Source organism: Rattus norvegicus, chromosome 11 (assembly GCF_021556685.1).
Source record: "Rattus norvegicus strain SHRSP/BbbUtx chromosome 11, alternate assembly SHRSP_T2T, whole genome shotgun sequence".
Taxonomy (NCBI): domain Eukaryota; kingdom Metazoa; phylum Chordata; class Mammalia; order Rodentia; family Muridae; genus Rattus; species Rattus norvegicus.
In genome coordinates, this window is record NC_141544.1 from 70,469,861 (window position 1) to 70,493,800 (window position 23,940).

Genomic DNA, 23,940 nt, shown 5'->3' on the forward strand with positions numbered 1-23,940 from the left:
GCACCCCGAGGGCCCGGCGCAGGTGCCCGGTGGCCCGGCCAGAGCGCGACGGGGGAGGGGCCTCGTGGGCAGGCGGCGCACGTGCGGGCGGCGGGATCCCGGCGCCGGGGGCGGGGCACCCGGAAGCGCGCGCCGACCTGCGGAGCGGAGACCCGGGGCGACTGGCTCGCTCGGCAGGCGCGCGCACCGCCGGTGCTCACAGGTGGGCGACTCCGCCCGGCGCGCCCGAGCCCTCCGTGCAAGGTCGGAGGCGCAACCGCGCCGAGGGGAGCCGGTCCTCCTCCCGGTCCCCGCCTCTGTCGGAGGGCAGGTAACTTCCCCGCCAAGGTCATTCTCCAGGCCCGCCCACGCCCTCGGAGCGGCGGGTTCCGAGTGGGCTGGACGGCGACCTCGGGGCTGCTGGGGCTCCTGGTATCCCCGGGCCGGTGGGTGGTTGCAGCGCCCGGGGCGTCGCTGCCGGCACCTGCGAGGGTGAGTTTCCACGACGCGCAGCTTTGGGGTGGGGACCGCCCGGCCCTTCCAAGCTCGCACCCGCAGGTGAACTGGGCCGCTCTAGCTCTGCTGTCCCGGGCCGCGTGGTCGGCTGTCGCCATGGGAACGGCTGGTACCCAGATGTGGCAAGCCTAGCTGGGAAGGGGAGGAGAAGATGGTCGGAACCCCAGAAGTCAAGGAGCCCCCTTTCAGGCCACGAGGAGCCCGAAAAGCCTGATGAAAACAGGACCCCTCCCCCCTTTTCTTTTTTCTTTCTTTCTTTCTTTTTTTTTTTTTTTATTGCTCAGGCGTTGGCGTTAATGAGAAGTGAAGATGTGTTTACAGGATGTGAGTTGAGTTCTCTCCACCTTTACCTTCCGAGAGCTGCTTCTTATGCCTCATGGTGACAGGTACAAATCTTTACGCTAAAAGGCAATATGAAGCCAGTAAAAAAAAAGAAAACCGAAGAGCCTGAATTGGAGCCCCTGTGTTGCTGTGAGTACATAGATCGAAATGGGGAAAAGAACCACGTGGCTGCCTGTTTGTGTGATTGTCAGGACCTCGATGAAGGCTGTGACAGGTAAGCTTACAGTTTCCAGATGCTAACCCCACTGGTTCTGTTCAGACCTCCATATATCCTTTCAGGTATGCCATCCAGAATGCTGAGTTTTGCTTTTGCTATTCCAAAGGATCTAAAATAGAGAATTGTGTTTGCTGTCAGGTGTGAGGGTTCAGTTTATGAGGACTTCAACAGTTTTCATTTTCAACGATGATGACGGGGGTAGGAGGTGCGGATAGTAGACAGATTAAATGTATTAAAGAACACAGTCCAGCACAAACTGCAGGTTTAAATGAACATTCCAGAAAGTTCTTATATTCTCTGTGATCTTAGTAGATAGAGCCCAGGCATGGGTCATTCCCACTTGGTCACATGGGGCCTGGAGGGTGAAAGATGGCTTTTCTGCTCTCAGCTTACCCCTTGTTTCTGGGAAGAGAGGCCGTGTACACCCTGTAGAGAGTGACTGTTTATATGTGGGCAGCAATACTGTCCTGATTGTAACATTGCCTAATCTTTGACCTTTTCTTTCACCACAATCTCATCGATGGAAATTGCTATCTAAAAAGAAGAGTTTTTAGCATCAGTTAAAAACATTTTGTATCAAGTAGCAATAGACTGGTTTTAGCCATTTTTCTAAATATATATTTTTAAATGCCTGCTTATGGAAGGCGGTAATGTGAGAGGAAGAGGGATGTTGGAGACGAGCTTTTCCCAGAAACTGTCCCTTCTGCTTACAAAGTCACTGTCAGTATAGATTGTTAGGCCAAGAAAAGCTTTGCATGGAGACCACTGCAGTCTTCTGTCACACTTGACTCTTAAAGCTCATGTCCACGTTGTTCCTTGTGTAAATAGGAAGCCTTAGATATGGCTTCTTTAGACTTAGTCTAGGATTCACACTGAGGGAATTAGAGCCCTTTGCGCTGAGGAACGGAGGAAGGGTGCCGTGTCCACAGTGACTGTCACTTAGGACTGCAGCTTTGCCGTTAGCTCTGCTGACTCTTCCTCTCTGCTAGCCCTTGGGGCCTGGGCTGGCCCCTGAGTTCTCTCCTCTGGCTGATTGCCTTTTTCTGGAGGCAGGCTTCCGTGTGTCCACCACCCTGCTGCTCTGTGACTCCAGGTGATATCTCCGACTCACTTTAAGGCGTCTCAAATTACCGTTGCCTAAACTACCTTTTCTTTCTTGCCTGTCTTAGTCCACGCAGGCTGCTGCAACAAAATACTCCTGAGTGGGGTACATTACAAGTGATAGAAGTGGACTGTCTGGTTCTGGAGGTGGAGAAACCCAAAAGCAGAGTGCTGGCGGACTTAGTATCTAATGTGACTCCTCTTCCTCATGGATGGCACCTGCCCACTTCATCTGCACTCAGAATGGATGAATGCCCAACCAAGAATGGTCTTAATTTGTGTAGATATTAATCTCTTTCACGAGATGTCCTGTTGACCTCACACTTCCTAAGAGCCCCCACTCTGAACAAGATTGCATTGAGAGTTACGTTTGAATTTTAGCCACAAATATTGGCTCTGTAGCAATTTACCTCTGCCCCCTCCAAAGAATGTCTTCACATGCACAATACACCCCACCCCCGTAGCTGCCAACCTCCAAAGTTTAATTGTTCAAGTATCAGCACAGACATCTTAAGTCTCCAGAGCGGTCTAGATGGCATCATCTAAGTCAGAAATGGGTGAAACTCATGAAGGACCCACAGCTATGGGCCTGTGGCTAACAGGCTGTGGGCAGAAGAGAGGTTAAGAGTACCTCTTGCTCTTGCAGAGGATCGGGGTTCAATTCCCAACACACTTATGGCATCTTACAACTGCCTGTAATTCCAGTCCCAAGGTATCTGACCTCAGTGGGTACAAGGCACAGACATGATGCACATGCACGCATGTAGACAAAACACTTGTACACATAAAGTAATTAAAAAGTAAAGAAAGAAATAACAGACTGTGTACTTTGAAAACACAACAGTGGGGCATTCAGTGAAAAACATTCCCATGTCAGGAAAGAGAAATGAGAAAGAAAAGTAATGGCAGGTCCCACTCCTACAGGACAAATCACTTGTGATGTAGACATCCTACCTTCCAGACATGCTGAGCTACAAGTTGGACCCTAAGGGCTTAGCTCATACTGTAGCTCATGGGTTGGTGTCTTGGGTCTGCACAGAGTTCATGGGTGGCTGGGTCCATCCTGGGGTTTGAGGTCAGTTCTTTCTTACAGCTTCACTAGGCACTGCCTGGTGAGGCTCTCTGCAGTGGTCGCATACACAAGAGTATCCTCACGAGGACTCTGTGGTAGTTCTTGGCCTCAGCCTTAATATTCTCTGGAACGTTCTTTGACATTCATGTGGATATGGAAATGCCTCCACAGCCCTTGTATTGTGCAGAGCTGTGGAATTGGGAACATATGCTGCCACCCACGTTTACTACTGATGCCCTTGGGAGCAGTGGCCTCAGCAGCCTACGTTGCACCTGGCCTTACCTAGGGTTTCTGTGGGACGATGAATGTGGGGAACAGATTTGATGTGGTACTAGGGAGTGAGCCCTGGAGTTTCATGGGCATTTTGAGCCATTTTCTGTGAGACCGTGCTGCCATTAAGGCCCAGGCATTCTTGGCTTCTGACTGGAGCACAGCCCTTCTCAGAGCTTTAAGGGCCATCCTCCCATTGTCTTGGCCCATACCACAGGGCTCATCCATACTGGTCTCATGATGCTGTCTCTCACACAGCTTTCCGTTACTGTAGATAGGTTAAGAAGGCCAATAACTTCCCAGATCCTCAAGTTACGTTTCCCTTTGTTATTTTTTTCTTTAAAGCCATTGTATATGCATTACACGTAGGTCTATGTGCACCAGTGTTCCTGGTGGACAGTGTTTGATATCAAGTGTCTTTCTAAATAGTTTCTATGTCTTATTTTTTGATATAGTGCCTCTCACTGAACCTAGACCTCCTCTTTTGGCCAGACTAGCAAGTTTCAGGAATCCCCCTGGCTGCTACCCCACTCCCCACAGCACTAGACTAAAAACTCATACCCCCACACCTTTCAGTTTTTATAATAATGCACGTGCCTGTGTATTCACGCGTGTCCCATAGCTTTGATGTGCAGGTCAGAGGACAGCCTGTTGGTTAGTGCTCTCCTTCCGGCATGTGGACTATGAAGATTGACCGCAGGTCATCAGCCAAGGTCACAAGCACCCTTATCCACTGAGTCACCTTGCTAGCCCCTTATCCAAATTTTCACATGGGTACTAAGGATCCAAATTGATTCCTCTTGCTGTAGGGCAAGTACTTTGCCAACCGAGCCATCATCCTAGGCCCCAAAGTAGTACTTGTTATTGTTGTTACTGTTATTTTATTGTTTGTATGTGTATTTGTGTATAGGCCAGAGATGTGTCAGATGTCTTACGCAATAGATACCCACCCTAATTTTTGAGTCGGTGTTTCTTCACTGAATCTGGAGCTCACTGACTGGGTAGGCCGGCCGGCCAGTGAGCTCTGGAGAGCCACTGCTCGCTCCCCAGTGCTGGGATTACAAATGCTTAACACTGTGCCTGCCTTTTTACATGGGTGATGGAAATCTAGACTCACGGGCTCATGTTTGTACGGCAAGCACTTTGCCCAGCAGACATTTTCCCCAGCCTGTCCTTTCCTTATTCCCACCGGAGCATGAGTTCAAGAGAAGCTGTGTAGACCCCTGACACATTGATTAGAGATTTCTCCTGTTAATACTGTTCCATTGCTCTTCAAGCCTACCTTCTAAAGAACACTAGGACGTGAGCACAGCTCAACTCCCTGCTTCGTAAGGTTCATAAGGCTCCTGAGGTCCCTTTATAGAGGCCCTAATCCCATTTTTCGAGGATTCTTCTGTGATAGGTGACCAGATCCCCTCTTACAAGACCACCCTGCTGGAGTCTCAGGCTATTGCTCTCTCTGGCCTTGAATTGCTGAGCTCAGAGGTCCTCCTGCCTCAGGCCTTCATGCAACTGTGAATGCAGGTGCCTGCCTCCAGGTCCAGCAGCTTCTTCCCTTTGTGCTTAGGTGTTAAAGATTCAGTTTTAAAACTGGAACACTCAGATAGCTGCATGCCTCCTGCAAAGTCAGCAGGCCCCATTCTGGGCAGTCATCGACTTACTTTAGTTCATTCTGCATCTTTGCTCAAGCAGACTTCTGTCTAGGACAGCCAGGTTCACTCCCAGGGCCCAGGACAGGCCCAGAGGGCACCTACCTCTCCCCTGAGACACTCCCTTCCTTTGCTAGCTCAGGGTTAAGTACAGACCACGCCTTCCCACTGAGCGCTGAGCATAAAGCTTCCTAGGAAGACCGCTGCGGCCTACCTAATGCCTTTTGAATTCTCACTGTCAAGTTTTGTTAATTTTAAAGATTCATCTGATTGTATACCACTTAGGTCTATTGTATTCCACATTTGTATGGAATATATGTATATACCTGTGTATGTAAGAAAGGTTGCTGATAGTTGACATTTATGAGCATTATCTTCCTATTTAGAGAAACATGATAACGTGAATCTGGAAAGCTTGCGTTTAGTACTGAGGGAATAAACTGTTGACTTTTGGTGCGTTATAACTTATGCTGCTGTTTGACATCTGGGGCCACGTAGGTTTTCATTCACCCTGTGAAGCACGTTCTTCTGTTCTCTCTGAATAGATGGCTTACCTGTAAATCGCTTCGGCCGGAGACGTGTGAGAGAATCACGGATACGATTTCTGATCGCCTCCGAATTCCTTGGCTCCGAGGAGCCAAAAAAGTCAATATCAGCATCCTCCCCCCACTCGTGCTCTTGCCGGTTCTGCTCCGCGTGGCTTCCTGGCACTTCCTGCTGGGGGTGGTGGTTCTGACCTCCCTGCCCATGCTGGCACTGTGGTACTACTACCTCACTCACAGAAGGAAAGAGCAGACGCTGTTTTTCTTGAGCCTCGGTCTGTTCTCCCTGGGCTACATGTACTATGTGTTCTTGCAGGAAGTGGTCCCCCAAGGGCACGTAGGGCCCGCTCAGCTGGCCCTTCTCACCTGCGGGTTATTTCTGATACTCGTAGCCTTGTACCGAGCCAAGAAGAATCCAGGCTACCTCAGCAACCCAGCATGCAATGACAAATCCCCCAGCAACAGCCAAATCGAATGCCCGATCAAAAAAGGGCAGGAGAAGACCAAAGGGTTCCCCGGCACAGATACCTCGGGGAGCCTTAACAACCGCACACTGAAGGACGATGCTAAGGGCTCCTCCAGGGTGGGGCTTGACAGCCCCGCCAAATCGAAGGAAGACTGGTGTGCCAAGTGCCAGCTAGTGCGGCCCGCCCGGGCGTGGCATTGCCGGATATGCGGTATCTGTGTGAGGAGAATGGATCACCATTGTGTCTGGTATGTTGGAAAAGTCCGGACTCCCAGAAACCAATCCATATCCTACCCATTTTCTCCTCTCTGTGGTGTCCTAAATGTCTTCCTCCGGTTTTACACCTTGCAGATATTTGTAGGCTGTGAGGATGTTCTCGCTTAGTCATGGGGTTTTAAGTCTCACAGATTTAGTGCTTCGGTCATTTTCTGAAGGAGATTAACAGAAAAACTTTGGGAGGTTTTTTTTTTTTTCCCTTCTTCCTTTCTTTTTCTTTCCTACCTCTTTTTTCCCCTTCCAATTTCTCTTTAGTTGATGTAAAAAAAAAATGTTTTTAATCAGGAACTGTGGAGGTGGCTCAGTTGGTAAAATGCTTGCTCAAGAGCACAAGTAAGAGGACCTGCGTTCTCCTCACTACACCCCGATGCGAAGGCCATGGTCAGTGGCACACGCTTGTCATCCCAGCACTGGGAAGGCAGAGACAGGACCAGCATTGGCGCTTGCTGGCCATGGGTCTCGCTGAATTAGCAAGTTGCTGGTTCGTGAGAGACCCTGACTAAAAAACATACAGTAGAGAATGATTGAGGAAGACACCAACATCAACCTCTATTTCCACATGCAAGTGTACACACACACACACACACACACACACACCCCATCACATACACCATCACACACATACACCATCACACACATACAACATCACATATTCAATATCGGTCTTTTCTCCTGTTGCTCTTGAACAGAGAATTCTGGGAAGCAGTCCTGTCTTCAGGTGACTATAGTCTAGCTATACATCCTTAACCATTTTATGCAGCCAGGGATTTCCTCTCACCATTGTGAAGCCGAGGTCCTGAGATCCTAGATCCTATCAGATATCCCTGTATTGTTACCTGCCTGGAGAGAGGCTTTGTTTTGTACCTTCCAGCCGGCTAGCGACTGGAAGGCACGTCAGGCTCATACTATATAAAGTACAGCATCTAAAACTCCACTGAGTGACTGAGCTGAAGGGAGTGTTAGCACTCAGCCGTGGATGCTGGAGGCTGTGCTGACTACTGAACTACACTAGATCTGCAGAGAACAGGGGAGAGTAAGACTAGGAAATGCCTGGACGGTCTTGAAATGGCCCTCACGGGCATGGCCCTAAGACAGGGGCAGCAGTTTCTGGGACTTGTCTTTCCCTGTAAAGGGGTGTTTAGTTTTAGATGTGCATGTTTTTGCCTTTGTCATTTACCACTATTCTATGCATGTGCGCGTGAGTATGTTGGCCCCTTTCCAAATGCTTGCTTTTGGAGTCAGACAGCGAGTCCCTCGGGAAACCTCTGGCCACTGAGCATTCTGAGTTGCATGTGCAGAAGCCATGGCCTGCGCACCCTCCCCTCACAGAGGCCACGACACAGGACCATTTCTTACCTGACCTGCTTCCTAATACCTTGTTTGCCATGCCGAACCATAGCTTTAACTGCTTCAGATCCTTTTGTTGCTCTCGTACATACTAAACATGTCTTCCTATTGTGTGCGGGTATTTCTGACTGGACTTTTCAAGTCTTCATAACTGCTAAACAAGCTTTCCTCATGGCTGGATAACAGACCTCACTTAGCAGATTTAGGGACAGGGGCTGGGGTGTAGTTTGCCTAACATGCAGGAGGATCCGGGCTCAATCCTTAGCACTACATAAAATCCCCACGTGTACGTATACATTGTTTACGTTCATACGTGTACGAGCTCTACATCTATATGTTGCTAGCTGTCTTCTGCTCTGTTATTAGTCCTGGCTTTCAGCTAAGTGACAGTGGTTCTGTCCTTCCATAGAGAATGTGACACTGTCGCACAGTAGGCAGGTTTTGCCTCCCTAAAACTAAGATGAAAACAGTTCACTGTCTCAGCACTGAAGTTCTCACTGTCCGTATTTTAAAGGCTTGCTTGTGTATCGTGTGAGCTACAGGAGACATTCTCAAACAAATGTATTTGTCCCCCTCCCCCTGCTGTTTTGAGGATAAACAGCTGCGTCGGAGAATCAAACCATCAAGCGTTTATACTTGCTCTTTCCATCTTCTTGCTCACTTCGGTTTACGGAATATCGCTGACCTTGAACACCATCTGTAGGGACAGAAGCCTCTTCACAGCCCTCTTCTACTGTCCTGGAGTTTACGCTAATTACAGGTAGGTGCTGAGAGGGCCAGCCACAAAGTAGTAAGTGTTGCCAGAGATGGAGTTATTTGCTCCTATGCTAAGTTACAGTTCTCAGTCAAAGCAGAGGACAGGCTTGGGGATGGTGGGCATCCCTAAAATTGTCAGCAAAATGCTGCAGTGGTTCTGGGTGACCTTCCAGGGTAATGCCAGTCAGAAGCATGGCTGATGCCGCACACCTTTAATCCTAGCTCTGATGTGCAGAGGCAGGCAGGCGGATCTTCTTTGAGGGCGGCCAGTTCTACAAAACAAGTTCTAAAATAATGAGGACTACATAGAGGGACCCTGTTTCAACAAACAAACAAACACACACACAAACAAACAAATGCTTGGCTTTACCAGGGTCTCCCACAGCTGGGAAGCTTCTTTGTGCCTGAGGTCGCAGTGTGCTCATTTTGAGAGGTGTTTCTATCTGTGTAGCCTTTCTTTTCTCTCTAACCTCTCATGGTTTGTTCTAATTTTTATTTTTTTAATTCACCACTCATGATTACTGTGTTATCTAGGTCAAGATTTCTTAGGCATCATTAGGTGGGAACCCATTTTTAAACTGTTCAGATTCCCATGCAGTGGTGTAAGTGGGACTCTTCTGTGTTGGTCTCCCCACCCCGCCCCCTCCTGCTGAGGAAGTTCACGCCACTCCCACCCCCACACACCAGGGGTGCTCATGTCCCTCTCTCCATATATACCAAGGGTACCCATGGCACTACCACCCTTTTAGACCAGAAGTGCCCTTGCCAACCTCCATGCCACATCCCAAGGGCCCACCACTCCTGGGGTGCCTCATGTCCTTTCTCTATGTTCTTTTACTCAGTGTGGGGGTTCCATAGTCTCTGGTTGGGGTCTCTTCTTCCCTTTCACTCTTAGCTCTCAGAGCCAGTTCCTCTTTTGCTGCCAGACACCCCTGTGGTGTTAGTCCTTAATAGTCTAGATATGGACATTATAGCTATTTTGGAGTGACAGTTAGCCTTCTCTTCTTGGGGTAACTTCCTTCACTCGACATGAAAAGTCACTGACATCACAAGGCCATCATGAGGGCGGTAAGTTGGAATGCAGGATGCCTGTGTCCTTGGTGGGTTGACTCAAGTGAATCGGGCGGTGCCCAGTGTCACCATTACATCTCACCTCATCCTTGTAGTGGTTCCTGTCACCTCCACTTTATGGGGAGGTTGTGGGTTTTCATCTGTGAGTTCCCATTTAGCTTTAGAACTGCAGAGCCTATGTATGTCTTTTCCATCTAATTCTTCAAGTGCGTACCCCCTCCCCACCGTTCATGAATAAGCCCGGAAAATGTTTTCCTGCCTTGCATGATTTTGTTTGAAATGTTAGGTTCCTACAGATATTTTTTTATTTTTGAAATTTTTTATTTAATTTACGTCTATATGATTGTATGCCGAGTATGTGTGACTTCTCACAGAGCCAGGAGGGGGCATCTGAGGGGGCATCTGACCCTTAGGAATGGAGTTGCAGGTTGTGTGCTAACTCACTGTGGTGCTGGGGACTGACCTCAGGACCCTGAGCCATTTCTCCAGCCTCTTCCTGCCTGTGTGTTGAGAGTTATCCTCTTTGTGCTCAGTCTGCACTAGATTGCAGACATAACGTTAGTCCGTTCTTGGTTTCCACCTACAGCTTCTTAGAGGACACCAATAATGACTCCCTGCGACCTGTTTGCGCCTGGGTTAGCTACAAATTAGGAATTGCTCATGCATTTAACAAACAGGCGCTGAAAACCTTGATATCTGTGCAGTATAATAAGACATCCTGTGCTAAATGTAACAGGCTAGAAAACCATGGACTAACTGTCCAGAGGAGAATTGAAACAGTTCATCTGGGTTTTCACATTCTGAAGATACGAAGACATCCTTGGGAGGGGGAGAAAAGGGACGGGGGAGGGGGACGGGACTGGAGGGGGTGCTCAAGTCCTACTAATGTGCAGAAAATGTTGAGAAAGGCCCTTTCTCTACAGCTCAGCTCTATCCTTCACCTGCGTGTGGTACTCGGTGATCATCACAGCCGGCATGGCCTACATCTTCCTCATCCAGCTGATAAACATCAGCTACAATGTGACGGAGAGGGAAGTGCAGCAGGCCCTTCGGCAGAAGACGGGGCGCCGGCTCCTCTGTGGGCTCATTGTGGACACGGGCCAGTACAACAGGGGCTTCCTGCGCAACTGGCTCCAGTTCTCCACCCTAGGCACACGCACAGTCCACACCCCTGCCGAGGACATTGTCTAAGTGCCTTCCATGCGGCCCTGCGGGACATTCCTCGCTGTCCTTCCTGTTCACGTCAGTATCCATGCAGGACTCATCTCCACCGCCCACTTCTCGGAAGTACTGCCGAGCTACGCTCAGGTTTGGAGAGGACCGAAGAAAGGGTAACTTCTTCTGCCTTTATAACTCATGGGAGTTTTACTGAAGCAGCAAGAGTAGCCATTCCTTTCCTGTCCCCTTGCTGACTCAGGCACCAGAAGCTGCAAAGAGGCTGTGGTCACACAAACTGTCCATATGAGGAAGGAAGTTAGTTAGAATGAGGAGTGTTCCTAGTCCTCCGTTCCATTTCTAATAGCCATGTGACCCCTCGGTCGAGTCACTTTCCCAAGTCTCAGGTTCATCTGTGTGGGGGCTTCTGCTGCCTGGCTACCTCATGGAGCAGCCATGATGGCCACCTGAGGAGGGCTGTGGAGTTCAACTCCAGCACTCGGGGGAGTCAGGCATTATTAGAAAATGCCTAGGACTGAAGCAGACTGCTCATAGGTCAGAATATTGAAGCCAATACTGTTAAGACAATCAGTTTGTACAGTTAAGGAAATTCTCCATGTTAGACCTGTGATTGCAGGTTAGTAACAAACAAGAGGGTTGATACTAGTAATCTCGTCTTGAGAAGGACAGCTGATGAAAATATCTGTGCAGTGTGTAGTGGGCAGAAATTTAGGTGACGAATATATTTTTTAATGTATCATTTTATATTTATTATACTTAACTAATTTTTCCCCCTTCCACGTTTTCCCTGGGTGAGGCGCTGGCACACGGGTGGTTGTGGTTGGAAGGAGAGGAGACTGTCCTCCGAGAACATTTCCCTCTTGTGGCTGTGGAGGCTGATTAATATCAAGGGCTTGATTTTTTATTATTATCCATGTATTTTCAGTGCTGTAATGTTTAGAGCACTAAATGGGAACATCAGCCGGGATGAACTCTCTCCAGGGTGACTGACACCTTTCCATATCCACATGGCTGTCCTCCCTACGAACATGCATCTCACAGGAGAGAACAGCGTACATGCGCTTCCCAGCACTGAGCAGAACACTGCTTTCTAGCTCTTCCCCCTACTAAAGTGTTCCTTTGTGTCTCAGAACTGAAACTTGGGGAAGACTACACAGTGGGCCCTCTTTCTGCCACAGAAACGGGAGATCCATCGGAGAACTCCATCTTGAAGTGTCTGTTTTTACACATGTACTGTTTCTGGGATCCCAAAGATCAAAGATAATTTGTGAGACCTTAAGTTTGCCTTGGCCTTGTTGCTTCAGAGGGGAAACAGAGCTTTGTGGGTGTTGCTGCTGTTGTTTGCTGTTCTCTGCCTGCTTGTATGCACGGAGGAAATGCTCCTGCTTCTTGGGCTAGTCTGCTCTTGCGCAGAGCGCCATCCTGAGACTTGCCATTGACCGGGGCTCTCCTGAAGACAGGTGCCACATTTTCATCCAGGTTTGTCATTGCTCTCCGCAGAGATCTATTGTTCAATAAATAATAGACTCCGTATCCCACTGGGTAAGCCAGAGAGGGAGCCTGGGGATGCTCGCTGGCTGCAGTTTCTACGGTGACGCCTGGCCCAGAGTCAAACATTCAGAATGAAAGTTGGCTTGGCTACAACTAATTTCTGTCTTTGTGGGTTTTAGGTAAGAGAGATGGTAGTAACGTCAGAGACAGCGTATGTGGGCAGAAATTGGTAGTTTTCATGTCTCTCGAATGCCAGGTATGTAGCCAACTCTGAGCAGCTAGCTGCTGTGAGAATTTGGAGAAGTCGTTTAGTCATACATGTGCCTGCTGCGTCTTCATCAGCAGTGCGCTTGGGATGTGAGCACCACCCCGAGACCCAGCAGGAGGATTAGCAGTGAGCACCCTCTTCCCCAGAGCTCGCCGCTCAAGGTTCACATGAGTGAGGCCCCTCACGTGCATGGGGACTCCTTGTTGGCTCTGGCTCACTGGAATTAAGAAGCCAAAATTTCTTTTCTTTTTAGATTTTGTATGTGTGTGTGTGTGTGTGTGTGTGTATGCGCGCGCGTGTGCGTGTGCGTGTACAGAGGAGGCCAGAAGAGCTCCCCCTGGAGCTGGAGTCACAGGCAGCCAATAGCCAGCTGACATGGGCTCTGAGAACGGAACTTGGGTCCTCTGGAAGAGCAGCACGTGCTCCTAACTGCTGAGCCATCTCTGCAGCCTCCAGAGGTGAAGTTCCTGGAGAACTTTGGTGGTTTACAGAATGAAGCTCAAACCTGGATGCAGATTCTTGCTTTGTGGATCTTTCAGTTCTCCTAACCCCCTCCCCGCAATGTAACGCACTAGGAATGGAGAACAGGGTACATGCGCTTCCCAGCACTGAGCAGAACACTGCTTTCTAGCTCTTCTTCCCAGCACTGAGCAGAACACTGCTTTCTAGCTCTTCTTCCCAGCACTGAGCAGAACACTGCTTTCTAGCTCTTCCCTGTACTAAAGTGTTCTTTTGTGTCTCAACTGAAACTTGGGGAAGACTACACAGTTTCTGCCACAGAAATGGAAGATCCATCGGAGAACTCCATCTTGAAGTGTCTGTTTTTACACATGTACTGTTTCTGGGATCCCAAAGATCAAAGATAATTTGTGAGACATAAAATTTGCCTTGACCTTGTTGCTTTCTAGAGGGGAATTGGGAAATATGCACTCAGGCTTTTACAATTCATTTCCAAGAGACAGTAAATCAGGGGCTATCTACAATCAGACCTTTGTGCTTTATGATCTTGTTTGTGGGATTTTGGTGTTCTCCAGACAGTAGAAGATGTAATTGGAGTCTTTAAAAAGGCAAGGCCTTTGTGAGTGGGCTGTCCAAACCTCCATGGGTAAGATGAGCCCAGCAGTCCCTTGGCCATGGGAGTGAGTGCTCCCCACAAATGTGACACCAGGTTAGCAGGTCCTCTTGTCCTCCATCTGAGCTACATGAAGAACCCACCCTGTTCTGACCCCTACATTACTTCCATACCACTGTGTGTTCCCAGGAAAGAGGACCGAGGCTGCTTTTTAAAAACTCAAGGGAAAACACTAAGGATCAAGACTGGAATGAGGAATCCTTCCTATTAGAAGTGTGTCTTAGGAGCTTGCAAAGTACTGTGTAGGTCACCCTCACTGCCTCCTTGGCAGGCCACTCTGACGCCGCTAAAACAAAGCCTTAAATGTGTTTTGGGGACAGTGCTGTCTGATCCCTCAGCCACATAGTTGCTAGGGTATTTGTAAATCTCTGCTCTCCAAGTGGCATTTCCCTCTGATGAATGATTGACTGTTGTCCACTGTACAGCCTGCCTAGAAGGAAAACTGCTGTAAACTTTCTCTTACACAATAGTCCTTGGGACTCTAGAATTTTTAGCAAGAGAAAACTTTGTATTCTAGAACTTTCCACTGCCAGAAAACACAATGCCAGTAAGAGTCTATGTAATACTGATATCTGCCTAACAGACTTCCTTTTTTTGGGTAGGACATCAGCTTTTTATTATTCAGCTCAACCAACAGAAGTAAAAACCTGTAGAAGCACAGCTTTAGCCATGAAGTTTAACACAAGCAATGCGCCATGCGCTCGCTCATCTCTCTAAACCAGCCGAGTAGGTTTCTGTGACGTAACTTCCTGTTAGCCACACTTTGGCACCCTGCCTTCCAAAAAGAGCCTTTTCCGGCAAGCAGTGGGTTCGAATTGTGCTGGAGGCCTGCCGGGAGCCTGGTCTGCTCAGAAGACTGGCAAGCGTGCAGGGCCTGTGAGGTGAGCGTGAAAGCCACATGAACTAAACTGAGACTCATGTCACAGCCGTACAGACAGCCGTACGGACAGCCATGTGGACCTGAGCTGGCTCTGAGCATTTCACTGTGGGAACGGAAGGCTGAACGGTTAGCACAGCATGCGGGGTGGCTCTCTCTACCTTGGGCTTGAGATTCATAAGTACCGGAGAGATGTCCTGGTGTCACTTTTTACCTTAAAAGATCCATATGTAAAAGGCAAAGCTTTTAACCCAGAGCTAGCCTGCTCTACTGATACAAATAAAAGGTTTTTAGGCAGAGCCGTGGACAAGATCCCGTCAGAGCAGCAGGCACATACATGCTGCCAGAGTCGGGGTGACTTGATGATTTGTTGTGTCTTCGGGGCCTTTTCATTTGATCTGATTTCTGTGTTTGACGGTAGATTGAGTGAATCCCAGGAATGGTTTTAATATTAAATCCAATATTTAATATGGAGCCACGCTGGAGGCTGAGGGCTGGACTCTGCACTCTTCGTGTCCCTCTATCGCCAACTTAGCACCTCAGACTCAGATACAAGGCCTTTAAAATGGAAATTTTACCAACTGCTGCTGTTTGTGCAAAATAATATCCTGTGATCACATTGTTTAAATGGAAAATAAAGTGCTTTCTTTTATGAAAACAGTCTGATTGTTGGTGTGCCCTGGAAGTGTTTTGTCTTAAAACACTCTGTGCTCTGAGCTGTGGGGCCTCCTGACTACCTTGTTGTTGTCCCCATCCAGTGGTCTTTGCAGACCCTAAACTTGGTCTCCCTCTTTTCTTCCTGGCTTTGTAGGTGAGGTACTGTTTATTCAGTGCTAGTTAGTGGCAGTGTTTCAGACCACGTCTTCACTATGGCCTATCAAGAGTCTGGTGGTCTCAAAGGTCTGTAGGCTGGCACTGTCCAGGGGGCTCAGTCAATATGTGTCTCTAGGAAGCAGTTTCTGGTTGATGTTTGGGTGAAGCAAAGATACAGTTTATGACAGAAAGCATGATTTTTATGTGACTTATTTAGGACATGATAAAGAATTCAGCCTTATCTCTAGGGTTGGCATTAAATTAATATTTGTGTGTGGTTTTGAATTTTTTAGTGTTAATGGCCAGCATTTAGTAAGTGTGCCATAATTAAGTATAAACAGTGGTTTAGATGGAATAAGATTAAATATGATTTAGTTTCATTTTTCTTGTGGTCATTTGTCTTTGAAACACGTGTCTCTTGACGTGTCACATGATATTAAAGAAAAAGGTGTGTGGGCTGCAGCTTAGCTCGGCTCTGGCGTTTTGTGGTCTCAGCCTGTCACTACATATCTTTCATGAGAAAAATGATCAGAGCCACTTTGCATGGCATGCAGCTGGGATAGCTTAAGAACTGTGCTGGGTCAAGCAAGTTTACGCAACAGTTTCATTTTACCAATTCGGATGCTCTGGGCTATGAGAAGCTTTCTCGTTCCACTATGTGCATTTGTAGACTATTTGAATTGGTCTCAATAAAGACATGTTTTACCTGATGATTCTTTTTTTTTTTTTTTTTTTTTTTTGGGGTCTTTTTTTTCGGAGCTGGGGACCGAACCCAGGGCCTTGCGCTTCCTAGGCAAGCGCTCTACCACTGAGCTAAATCCCCAACCCAAAGACATGTTTTATAATGAAAACATTCCTAGCAGATGATTCTGTGTAAAAGCTCACAGAGGGGAACATTTGATCCATCTTTAGTAAGAACCTAAATACTAGAACATTTTGAATTCAGTGTAAGTTACCAGGCCAATCGGACAGAGCAGATGGATTACTGAGAAGCCGAGTTGGGAACTCGGGTAGGCATTTTGATGAGGGGCGGGGCTTGCTGGAGCTGTTGGTTTCCTAGGTGTGGATCAAGTGCTTGGATGTCAGGATAAGCTGCTGCAGTCTGCTGCAGCCATGTACAGTACCTTCACGCTGTGCCATTGGGTGGAGTGGGCCCTGTTGGGCACCTGTCACTCGGGCTGTGGTCACAGAACACTGGCCACCCATGCCCTCTTTTTTAAGTCCTCACTGCTTTCTGTTTCTATCCAGTGTTACACATACAGCAGCTCACAGCAAGTGATAAGGACACCGTCTCCAGAAGTCCAGGCAGGTACTCATCTCTTCAGAGTTTATTACACTAAGAATGTATAAAATGCACTCAGCGGTGGTGCCCTAGACTGTTCCCATGACCCCCTGTGACAGCCGTCACCACTGATGCCCAGCAACCCAGGAGAGAGCAAGACTGAAGCACAAATCCCAAGATAACCCCCGGCCTACGACACATCCAGAAGAAAGCCGGGCTCAGGTAGGGGTGTGGGTGCAGACCGTCTGTCTGCACATCCGGGCACAAAGACTGCCCTTGGCTGACAAGCATGTAGCTGCTGGTGTGCAGCCATCACGATGGCACCAGCATCTGGAAGTCTGGAAGGATTTCGGCCACCTTCCGGCGGAGCTGGTCTCGCCGCTCTTCTCTGACTCTGTCTTCTTTGGTAAGTTTTACAAATGCCTTCCACATCTCCAGTGTGACCCTGAGAATCTTCCTTTAAGGGGAAAAGGGAGAGGGGGAAATCAATGGGAATTCCGACAGCAATACAGTGCTATTGAAAAAAAAATGGATGGGTATGACTGTGGTAAGTGACGCTGCACAGAGAGCCCAGGGCTGACAGTGCTGGCTTTGGGACTCTCAGCTGATCTGGTCATAGCTTGTGTATCAGCCACCTAGGCCAGGAATTAGGATGGGCTTGGGCAGACAGCTGTCAAGGGAAAGATAATGGCCGAGTGTATCTGACAGAACTCACTCAGGGCATCCAGGCCCTGGTTTTCCCATAGTTTAAAACCTGACTGGTAAGCTCATCGCCAATTACAACAGAAAGGATGTAGAATTTTAGTTGAGAAAAAAATATGCTAATTCCAAGATTGGAAAGATGGTGTTGGGGTTGTGTGTTGAATGGAGTTCGATCTGTGGGACGCACACCTGCCCTTTGAGGACTGACCAGCACCTACACCAACTGGTCCCTGGGGATGCTGAGGGAAGGCCTAACAGTCTCTGCCAGGTTAGACGGCTAGCCTTTCAGAGTCAGTGTGTGGGAAGGGACAGTGGTGGAGAAACACAGTGCTGCCCTATCTCGGGGAGGAGCATCCGAGGTGTTAAAATGCATTACTGAAGTGGCTGTTCCTGGAAAGTCAGATCTTGAATAAAGGTCAAGAGTCAAGCACACAGCCACATGGTGACAGGTTGGAACACAAGCAGGTTGCTGAGGCTTGTTGTAAAACTAGAGGCAGTGATGATACTTGTTCTGGCCTCTTAATTAGCTAACAAGGCCCAAGAATTCACCTCAGTCATTATTAATTTTATGGCTGTTCACTGGTTGACGTTTTGGATAATGCTGACTTCTGCTAAGCAGAACTGCTTCACTGCATCCGACTTCTCTCCACTCAGCCCACCACTGCGATTTTCCTGTGGTCATCTCTCGGGCCACTCCCAGGCTTGAGGACAGCTCTCTCCCCACCTGCTATTTATAGCTCCTCCCATTCTACCCTCCTGAAATGTCTGCCAGCTCTAGGGAATTAAGTAGAGCAAGGAAACGGATAGACTGAGACAGGCTGGTCAGTGGGTGACATGCGGCAGACCTTACAATGTGAAGGATGAGACCGAGTTTGCCCTTAAGCTGATGTGAGCTCTCTGCCTCTGAGGGGCAGAACAGGAGGCCAGTGGGGCATGGACAGAGGAAGCAGGAACAAAGTGGGGAAGAGACTGTCACAGCAGAGGTTGTACCCTGAGCAGATGGACTTCCTTGATGATCTTAGTCCCTATACCGACTTGCCACTTCAAACCCTAAAAGGAGCACCGTCTTGCTATTGCTTCCTTTAGCTTATAGACAACCGTGATTTAGGATGAGTGGGGAGATGGATGCAGGAGGAGGGTGGCTTACAGCTCCAGTGAGCTGCCTGGGTTTGTACACGAGGATGTGTGCTGCTCCTTCGTCAGAACATGAATCCATGCTATTACCCAGGGTTGTTACAGTGACCATAAGTCATGCTTTGGTTCTGAAAGCCCCAAATGAATCCTTGGGCTGAGAAGGACAGACACCGGAGGCACATAGACGGAGGCTGGAGGCACAGTCACAGTGGCATGAAACTCAGAATTAGCAGTCGTGCTGTGGGCTGAGTAGGGCATTCACACTACTGTCTCCTTGTTCACTGTTTACCACAGCCCAGAAGGCAAAATCTGTTCTTACTCACTTTAAAGGTATTTTTAATTCTGTCTTTTATTACATTTTATTAGTGTGTGTGTATATGGTGTGTATGTACAGGAGCATACACATGCCACAGGGTGAGTATGGAGGCTAGAGGACACACACTGAACTAGGGTTATCAGGCTTGGTGTCAGGCACCGTTACCCACTAGGATGTCACCAGCCCTATGCTGAGGGGTCCAAAAGGCTATGGATGCAGAGTCATTAGGTACTGAGCCCCCGCTGTCCTCTAAAGCAGCTGCATTGCATTCAGAGGCAAGTCCCTGGAGATCATCACCACGGCACAGTTAGTCTCTATTATAATAACTTGTTAGTCTGTCCCCAGACCACCGACTCCCAGTGCCTATAAATTAAGAATAAGTTCTTGCTAGGAGTGGCCATACTGGCATAACAAGGTGTGCGAGAGATACTCATACACAGTGAAAACAAAGAATCCAAAAGTGAGTATAGGCAGGGAGGAGAGGGCGACCCACAGCCCAGAGCTGTCACTTATGTGCCCAGTACGTAATGGCTTCCCAGGAGCAATGCTTGGCCATCAAAGAGGGTTGTTCCTGTCTACTCTCACAACATTTCTGTGCAGATGCTTAGGGAAGTTCTAAAGTCAGAACAAGTATACACTTGCTTATACTTGTGTGGATTATATTATTTCTTAACAAATAAGACCTAACGGTATTTTAAACATTAATAATAGGTCATCTATACACAGAATTCAAAACAAGGAAAACCACATGGTAGTTCTGAAGGCTTAGGAGGAGAGCGGGGAGAATGTTCAGGGTACAAGTCGGAAGATTTGTTTACCTGTAGGAGGGACTTGCGTCTGGGAAGGGGCCTCTGGGTTAGGAGCACTTGCTGCTGTTGCAGAGAATCTGAGCTTGGTTTCTAGCACTCACATGGTGGTTCAGAACCACCTCACTCCAGTTCCATGGGATCCTAGGCCGCCTTTTGACCCTCATGGGCACCAGGCATGCATGTGATAAACACTTAAATGAAAACCACATGACTACTAAGAACACATTTGCTTAGGTATGTCCATGGATTTCACACGAGGGGGACAAGCCAGGCCTCCTCATCTTACAGGTGCTTTCCTGTGTTGCTGCCACTCATGAAGATCCGGGGAGCTGGGGTCCCCACCTGTCTCTGAGGGTCCAGCTCTCCTGGCCTCCACCCCATCTTTTTACTGTGCAAGCAGAAGAAGATGTTGCAGGCAGTGGGGAGTCAGTTTTGTGAGAGCGCCATGCCTTACCTGTCACAGTGTTCTGCAGCAACCTTAAGCTTCTTCTGGGACTCCATCTCCAGCTCTTTGACAGTGCTAAGCCAGGCCTTGAAAGTCTTCTTCTGCAGTAAGTAGACACAGAGCTTCCTGACTTCCTCCTCTACATCACTGACGTACTAGTGGGCGAAGACACGAGGAGAAGTGAGCAAGTGATATCAGGAGACACGTAGAGTAAGTTAAAAACAAATGAGAAAATGCCGAAACAGAGACATAAAAAGCCAAATAGTCAAGGATGCAAAGGGCTGAGTGAGAGAGAGAGAGAGAGTCCAACAAGGCAGCTGAGCCAATGATATCCTCTGTGACCCACTGTAACAGTATTCAGGAGCAGAGCTAAAGTCACCTAAGTACTGTGAGACAGAAACCCAAGGAGTATTAAGAAACAAACACTGAAGGACTAATTCCAACACACACACACACACACACACACACACACTCACACACACTCAGACACACACACACACTCAGACACACACACACCACACACACACACTCACACACACACCACACACACACACACTCAGACACACACACACACTCAGACACACACACACCACACACACACACACTCACACACACACCACACACACAAACACTCACACACACTCAGACACACACACCACACACACTCAGACACACATACACACTCACACACACACTCACACACACACACTCAGACACACACACACTCAGACACACACACTCAGACACACACACACTCACACACACTCACACACACTCAGACACACACACACACTCACACACACACACTCAGACACACACACACTCACACACACTCACTCAGACACACACTCAGACACACACACTCAGACACACACACACACACACTCAGACACACACACCACACACACACTCACACACACACCACACACACACACTCACACACTCAGACACACACCACACACACTCAGACACACATACACACTCACACACACTCAGACACACACCACACACACTCAGACACACATACACACTCACACACACACTCACACACACACACTCAGACACACACACACTCACACACACTCAGACACACACACTCAGACACACACACTCAGACACACACACTCACACACACTCAGACACACACACACTCACACACACACACTCAGACACACACACACTCACACACACTCACTCAGACACACACTCAGACACACACACTCAGACACACACACACACTCAGACACACACACACACATACCCACACACACACACACTCACTCAGACACACATACACACACACACTCACACACACACACACTCAGACACACACACACCACACACTCACACCCCCCCCACACACACTCACTCAGACACACACACTCAGACACACACACTCAGACACACACACACACTCAGACACACACACCACACACACCCACACACCCACACACACTCAGACATACACACACTCAGACACACACACTCATACACCACACACACATACACACACACTCACACACACTCAGACATACACACACTCAGACACACACACTCAGACACACACACACACACACTCAGACACACACACCACACACACACTCACACACACACCACACACACACACTCACACACTCAGACACACACCACACACACTCAGACACACATACACACTCACACACACTCAGACACACACCACACACACTCAGACACACATACACACTCACACACACACTCACACACACACACTCAGACACACACACACTCACACACACTCACTCAGACACACACACTCAGACACACACACTCAGACACACACACTCACACACACTCAGACACACACACACTCACACACACACACTCAGACACACACACACTCACACACACTCACTCAGACACACACTCAGACACACACACTCAGACACACACACACACTCAGACACACACACACACACATACCCACACACACACACACTCACTCAGACACACATACACACACACACTCACACACACACACACTCAGACACACACACACCACACACTCACACCCCCCCCACACACACTCACTCAGACACACACACTCAGACACACACACTCAGACACACACACACACTCAGACACACACACCACACACACCCACACACCCACACACACTCAGACATACACACACTCAGACACACACACTCATACACCACACACACATACACACACACTCACACACACTCAGACATACACACACTCAGACACACACACACACACACGCACGCACACACACGCACACACACACTGACATGTGCTAGAGACTTTATACTACTCAAGGTTGACAACAGTTCAAAGGAATGAACTGGATTCATGGCTCCAAGTTCTTGAAAAACCAAAGTAGGTGTGACATTATCAGGGCTATCCAGCCTGCCTTTTTAAATGGAGAGATGAGCAGGGAGGTGTATTTATTTAGTTTTGATGTCCCGAGAGAAGGCCTCAGCTTCCCCAGTGCTGAGACCATAGGTATGTCTCATTACACGTGGCTCAAGGAGATGCGTGGAAAGGACTTTCCCGTGGCCTTACCTGGAGCCAGCCCCGGATGACTCTCCTACACAGTAGCTGGGAGTAAAACTGGTCAGCCTTGGCTGTCATCGTAGCCAGCCTTTCCTGGCTGTACTGGAGCCAGCTGAGCAGGCACTTTCTCTGTGAAGTCAAAGAGTGATGCTCTTCTGCTACCTGGAAGAGTTTTAATGAGAAGTAGAACTTGTTCCTTAGATTTTAAGTCACTTAAGGAAACAGACATAGCTAGGGAAATGATACAACATAGCAGGTCTAGACAGTCACTAGACACGAATAATCCTGAGTTGCCTATCATCTATGATCTAAAAGACCGAGGCTACCAGCCTCATTCTGTGAAGGTCCTAGACTAACAGCATGCATGGTCTCTCAGGGCTGACTCCCTGGAGGTTACACACTGGCTGGTAAGCAGCTTCCAAGCCTTCCCTTCAGGTCCACCAACCTTTGGACTGCGTGACTGGCAGCACTCAGTTCGCTCTGCTGGAACTTGGACAGCAATTCCATAACGGACCACTCTTTATTATGTCCTTAACCACTGTCTAACTGAGGAAATGCCAATACTTTCAATTAGTTTGTAGAATGAACTGTCACCAGGATTGAAATCTAGACATCATCAATAAACCACAAAACCACTGATACAAAAATAACATGATGAATATTTTAATGTCTTACCAATTTAAGTGGTTGAGAGTATCATCCAAAATAAATACAACTCAGGTTTTGTGTATGGAAGAGAAGGCTGTGTCCCTTCACCAGACAGGAGAAAAGACCTTCTCATTGCAGTCTTTTCTAGAACAGTAACACATTGCTCTAGGTCTCCTGTAACCACCCCTCACTGTGAACACGCTGCACCCCAGATCTCCTGCTAGTCACATTTACTGGCTAAAGCAGCAATCACATGGGGTTCTGTGACACAGAAGACTGCAGGCAAAGGCAGAGAGCCACTCCGTCTGTTTGAACCTCTCGATCATTCACTTGAATGTTCCATGTGCTGGACACATTTGTTAGGGGAACTTGAGACATCTCATTGGTGTTAGATTCCGAGGTTCACTGTGCTAGAGCAGACTGCTGCGCTCTATAATACCATTATGTACTCTGCAGTGTGATTTCACAGCACCACCCAATGGAGTACATGGAGCCTCATCTCCTCTTAGTGACCCTGAGTCTGGCCTTCTGGCTGCTCTGCTCAGTGAAATACTGTGCTGGGCGGTGTTAGATTATCAGCCTGGAGGACACTAGGCATGAACCCTCACCTCATAATGAGCAGCACTGTGAAACCGAGGCCTTGGGCTTTGGGCTGATCACCACTCAAAAGAATGCATCTGAATATGG

The 23,940-nt window shown here is 48.4% G+C and overlaps 2 protein-coding genes across 17 annotated transcripts in view; one reads left to right on the forward strand and one right to left on the reverse strand.

Annotated features, from left to right (window-relative positions):
* Positions 1–121: 121 nt before the first annotated feature.
* On the forward strand, positions 122–15,206 carry Zdhhc23 (zDHHC palmitoyltransferase 23). 9 transcript variants are annotated; one of them, XM_087576691.1, is made up of 5 exons: positions 122–471; positions 780–1,051; positions 5,692–6,402; positions 8,292–8,537; positions 10,528–15,206. In XM_087576691.1, exons 2-5 carry the CDS (start codon positions 909–911, stop codon positions 10,793–10,795), a joined length of 1,368 nt encoding a protein of 455 aa, XP_087432817.1. In that variant the 5' UTR covers positions 122–471; positions 780–908; the 3' UTR covers positions 10,796–15,206. The 9 variants fall into 9 exon arrangements, with proteins under 9 accessions (XP_087432817.1, XP_087432819.1, XP_087432821.1 ...); XM_087576693.1 differs by having other exon boundaries at positions 8,370–8,537; XM_087576695.1 differs by having other exon boundaries at positions 8,379–8,537.
* A 1,455-nt stretch (positions 15,207–16,661) lies between these two features.
* The window catches only part of Ccdc191 (coiled-coil domain containing 191), a 70,586-nt gene continuing 63,307 nt past the window's right edge, over positions 16,662–23,940 (reverse strand). For all 8 annotated transcript variants that reach the window (XR_015632676.1, XR_015632675.1, XM_087575834.1 and 5 more), the window contains 3 exons: positions 22,615–22,767; positions 20,059–20,204; positions 16,662–17,100 (listed from right to left, as the gene is read on the reverse strand). Coding sequence is in view for 6 of the 8 variants with exons in the window: in XM_087575834.1 (XP_087431960.1) it covers positions 16,956–17,100; positions 20,059–20,204; positions 22,615–22,767 (444 nt within the window). In the remaining 2 variants the exon portion in view is untranslated. The remainder of the gene's footprint in view (positions 17,101–20,058; positions 20,205–22,614; positions 22,768–23,940) is intronic.